The sequence below is a fragment of the Phaseolus vulgaris genome, chromosome 3 (assembly GCF_051622355.1).
Source record: "Phaseolus vulgaris cultivar YP4 chromosome 3, ASM5162235v1, whole genome shotgun sequence".
In the NCBI taxonomy this organism is placed as follows: domain Eukaryota; kingdom Viridiplantae; phylum Streptophyta; class Magnoliopsida; order Fabales; family Fabaceae; genus Phaseolus; species Phaseolus vulgaris.
Window position 1 is genome coordinate 30,503,317 of NC_143500.1, and position 5,482 is coordinate 30,508,798.

At 28.9% G+C, this 5,482-nt stretch overlaps 1 protein-coding gene across 1 annotated transcript; it reads right to left on the reverse strand.

Annotated features, from left to right (window-relative positions):
• Positions 1-2,653: 2,653 nt before the first annotated feature.
• Positions 2,654-4,046, reverse strand: LOC137805850 (uncharacterized). Its single transcript, XM_068605753.2, has 3 exons — positions 3,869-4,046; positions 3,509-3,759; positions 2,654-3,215 (listed from the first exon to the last, which is right to left on the reverse strand). The coding sequence occupies exons 1-3, from the start codon at positions 4,013-4,015 to the stop codon at positions 2,840-2,842; spliced, it is 774 nt and encodes a 257-aa protein (XP_068461854.1). The 5' UTR covers positions 4,016-4,046; the 3' UTR covers positions 2,654-2,839.
• Positions 4,047-5,482: the final 1,436 nt, after the last annotated feature.

Below are 5,482 nucleotides of genomic sequence, written 5' to 3' on the forward strand. Positions count from 1 at the left end.
CAAGCTAGAAATGCACTGAAAGATCTAGCTTAAGCTAAATTGGCTAACTTGAGCTAAAGTTCATTATATAAATTTTGAAACACAACTCAAAAGGAAGCGGTGGAAACAAGAAGTGATTTTTAGAGAGAAGCTAGTGAGAGAAAGAAAAGAAAGCCTATGTTCTTAGGAGAAGAACTTGCTCAGATCAACTCTTCTTATGCAATCCAAATCAAGAATGAAGATTGGAGGAGCTGTCATGAGTGCCTAAGTGCTTTCTAACTTGGGATTGAATGTAATATACTTTTATCAAATGTATTATATATATATATAATATTCTCTTTTCTACTTGTTTTTGGTATTTTCGTTTCATGCTTATTGCTTGATTCTATCTGATCAATGGAGTCTTGATTTTGATCCTTACATTTAATTGGAAAGTACCTTTAAGGATCTGAAATTGACGAAAATACTTGATAACTTGTAATGCTGTGAATAGATTCCAGGTTATTAATTGCATCATAATTCTATTCATAAAGCTGGATGATTTGTTAGATATATGAGGAATTAGTATTTGAGAAATTATCTTGTGAATTTCATCTGTGAGGAATCAAGGCGAATGACTTTAAACTAAGCATCAAGAATAAGTACTTTTGAGTATTATATATTGTATTATTCACAATACAAATGATTGAGATAGACGAAATTCAATCCCAAGTATCTTTATCTATATTTGAGAAGTTAGTTTTGGTTTTGGTTGAATCAAACCCTAAATCTTGAGTTACTTGTGAAATCTTTAATTTGGTTATGAACATGTTCTTAAAATTATTTTCTATACTTAATGAGTTTTATAACAGAACATATTAATTAGAATTGTTCCCTATGGGTTCGACATTCGTACTTTAAAAAGCACTATATTACATTTGATTCAGTACATTTGCCGAGAAAAATCAACATGAATATATAAATTATTACAATTTTGTTTCATTATCTGGTATATTTATAATAGGTTGACATTATTACATATGTTTAACGCTATAACAATTGCCAGTATATTAAAGTCATAAAAATCTTTGATCATATTTTTTATTTTATATATTTTGTGTTAATATTATAGAATGCTTATATTCATTTTATTCTTTGTATATTGTTTATTATTAATTAGTCATTAAAGTATTAATGATTGCTGTTTTTATCTAGAAACCTGATGATGCATATATGTTTATTATTGTTGTATGGTTTTTAAGATCTTTAGTTATTTATATAAATAGTATTTCATTGTATTTATATTTCATCATGTTTTATTTGTATTATATTACATTTTAATTTAATTTATATGATAAAAGGTGACTTCAAAATTTATTATGATTTTTCCTACAATATGTTTATGGAAGAAACACACATTTACTGATAATTTTTTGCAATAATTGTACTTGGTATAATATAATGAATTATTTTTTTAATTGCAATAATTTTTCTGAGAGATAGCATGAGGTTGGTGAAGAGGACTTCATTTTCACTGTAAATACGTTATGTGAACATAATATTAGATAATTGTTTATACAATATATTTGTTCAAATTATTGTATTGTAATGTAATTATTATGACAAAAAATTATTTATTAATTTTTACTTATTTATGTTATGTTATATTAAATCCATTAATATAAAAAAAAATGTAAACTTGCACTATATTTAATTTCATTTGATCAACTTTATAATTTTTATATATATATATATATAAATAAAATTATTAATTTTAATATTAATATTTATATATAAAATATTGAAAAACTCCCAATGCACTGGTCAACGTATTAGTTCTATGATAAAAAAGAAAGTAGAACACACTTGAAGACTCCAGTAATTTAAGAAAAAATATTCAAACAGTCAAAACACAAATCGACAGTTAAATCAACTAAGATGTTATCTTTTTCATCTGATAAAACTTGTTAAACCTAAAATATCCACAAAATAAATTAACTTATTTTAGTAACGTTACCTAAAATAATCGTTTGTACCGTATATTATATTTTATTTCCATCACACTTCTAAAATAAAATGTCTCACTTATCCCTTATTTAATATTATGCTATTTATTTTAACGATGCCGCGCGCGGTAAAAGAGTCAAATCGTTAGAAAAAATTTATTTTAAATTTTATAAGATTTTAAAATTAACAAAAAAAGTTAAAATTTTAACTACACGAAAATATTTTATTAGTAAAATAAAAGTGAAATTTATATACAAATATACAAATAATCTAACATATATTTTTAATCTTATTTTTGCATTTATCAACTAACGTGATAACTAAATTTATTAAAAATATTTCTATTCATTGAGTTCACATATTAGTTTTCAGCTTTCCGTTGAAAATTATGTATGCTGAATTGTAATGTGTGTACGGATATATGCTCTTTGCTAAACATTTGATTAGTTTTATGTTATTTTCCACTTGCTTCTATACCAAACATGTTATCTCTTACTGTTAATTTTTTTCATGTAAAGAATTTCCCAACATGATATTGTCAAAGAAAGATTAAATGTCCAAACAACAGAAACTTCTAATTTTTTTTTTCATGGTTACTAAAACTTGTAATCTAATTTTTCTTTTTGGTCCACACCATTTTTCCGCGTTTCAAATGCTGCACATATAAGTCCGTTTTCATGTATGAATATGTCAACTTGATCAGACAAAAGTTGTATTTTGATTGTTGAAATATGAAAATTTTCTCAAACATTACATAACGAATCAAATTTGAAGAGTTCTTCCTAGAACTAACTGTGTATAAAGGCTTTTTTCTGCACTTCCCAACTTTACTTTGCATCTCCAGAGGCTAAAAAATTATACTTTCCCACAAGTTTCACACAAAGATGTAGCTTTTATTGAAAGGAGATGGAAATACAGATAATGGGGTCTCTCTTGTTGTGGGGTTCTCCCTAGTAACAGTTGTGATTTGTGGTTGAGATCCTCTTGGTGGAGAAGTATGAAGAACAGAGGTCAGAAGTACCTCTCTTCGAACATTTTCTTGCTCCTGTGATATTCTTAGTGCACGAAGTGCTGTTAGGTATAAAGCAGAAGCTAGGAAAACCGTGGTTAAAGCAAACACCCCTGCAGCACAGAACAACCCTTCTCTAATACTAAGGCAACTGGGTTTAGGCTTCCACCAATTCTTCAGATGCCCTGACTCTACACTCACTCCTGCTAACAACAGAATCTCCCCAACTGCAAAGCAAATCCTACAAAACATGGCCAAACGAATATTCATATTGTTGGCTCAATCTTCACAGCATAAATTTATGTGGATTAATATCAGTGAACTTTCCATTTAATTTCAGAAAACAGATAAATTATACTGAAAAAAGACAGAAATCATTAATCATGATTACAGTTTTTTCAATTTGCAAGAACGAGTTGTAGAAATTGGTCAAGACTATAAATATGTGGTGGTACCATAGGACCATGAATTGAAATAAGGAACTATTTGTTGTCTAATAGGTGGAAAAGTAACAAGTTGCGACTTTTTTCTTACCAAGTTGTAACGAAGAAGAACCCAGCTTGCCATGTTAATGACTTTGCAGAAGCAGATTCGGGATCCAAGGCGAGTAAAGCAGGAGATGAATTACTAACTGCTATCAACATGTAACTGTGCTCAACCAAGATGGCAAATGCTAGTCCAATGAAAGCAAAAGAAGCGCATAGCAATGGCATTTTCCCACTACCACTGTAAACACATTCTGATTTACTTCCCTTTCCATTTTCATCTGTGCTCATCCACATCACCTGCCATATCAACTCCACAAGATTACAAACAATGCTCATTTCTTTTTATTGTCTCTGGGATATCTGACAGATACGTAATTTTCAAACATGTTATTAACAAAACCAGTACCTTCGAACGTGTGGCTTCTGCTATGAGACACAGAATGAAGCAGAATAGCCCCAATAGTATTGTGAGAGCCATGAGAAAGACACCTGTTTTGCTACTCAAATCTGTTTTTCTTCTCCTTGGTTCAAGGTCAGCATGTGTGACTGCCATTATTGTTTGGGTTGATGAGAAACACAATTCACACAACAGATTTTTATGTTTGGAGTTAAATTTTTTATGTTATGCAAAAAATATTGAAAAGAATAAAAAACAGAATTGCTTGGAACAAAGGTTACTTAAAGGCCAGAGATTCCCATCTTGTGGGATTTGATACCATGGCATTCACACAAGGGACATTGCATAATTTAGTTATAAGCACTAAAAGGGTAGCTTTGAAGGGTACTGTTTGATGAGGATAAAGCTTGTGCTCATGAATACCAGAATCTTTACTCTCCCAAAGTATACAAGCCTTTCAGTCAATTCAGAGTTTGTAAATTTTTACAAAAGTCAGAGAACATTTATGCATGCATTGCCCTTAAAAGGTATTGCCAAGTACTACATATGAACACTGCTAAATCATTTTCTGATTCTGCTTCTAAGATTAATATGCTTTATTTGCAACCCTGGCATAAAAGTAAGGTTGTTTCTCTGGTGATCCAATGATACCATTGAATCTAGTCACTGACATAGCCTCTTATGTCTTGGAAATTAAGATTAAAAGCAATGATAATCGAACACTCTTGATCAATTCTCTCTTATCTCCTTACTATCAAGTTATATCATCTATTATACATATATTTTTGTACTTATTTATTGATCACTAGATGTTGAATAGTATACAAGGTGTTCAAATTTGATTTTTGTAAGATGGATGTGTATTTGAGTCTCTGCAAATCCCTTAGTAGAGATTGAACAATATTCACAGTGATTTTCACTATACAGTTCAAAGTAACATCCACAGAAATACCCTTTTATCTCATAGAGAGAAAATGAGAAGTAAAAAACAAAACTGAATGCTAAATGAAAAAAGGTTTGACGAAGAAATATTTCTGTAAAGAAGAGGAGTATAGAACAAGACTGAGCAGTTAGGACTTTCTGGAAAGAAGATATCTTTCTGCAAATGTTGGTTAAAATTAAAAAAATAGAAAGTTAAATGATTCTTTGTTTGAGATTTGAGATAAAGAAATATGAGATGGACGGCTTATTATCCTTTTCTAGAGATTTATCTTCTTTGTGGAAGGCTTAAAGTGCAGGGCATAAGTACAAAATTTAAAGAAGGAATTTTACAAGGTGGAATAAAACATGTTTAGATGAGCTTTTTTTAATAACTTTTCAAAATAAGTAAGAAGGAAATAATATTTATTTATTTATAAATTAAAATTTACTTAAGCATAACTTAATATGTAAAATAATTTTAATTTATAAAAATATCTAATGATTATTATAAAAAAAAGTCTTCCATCCACCGTGGATAAAAAGCTATGCTAAATGCTAATAGATATGAAAGGAATAAATTGATAAATGAACTTATGAAATGGTGAGTTGCCAAAAGAAATTAAAATAAATCCTAATTTTAAAACATTAAGAATATAATTCCTTCTGCAATATTAGTTAAACAAAAATTGTTTTGAAAAAATT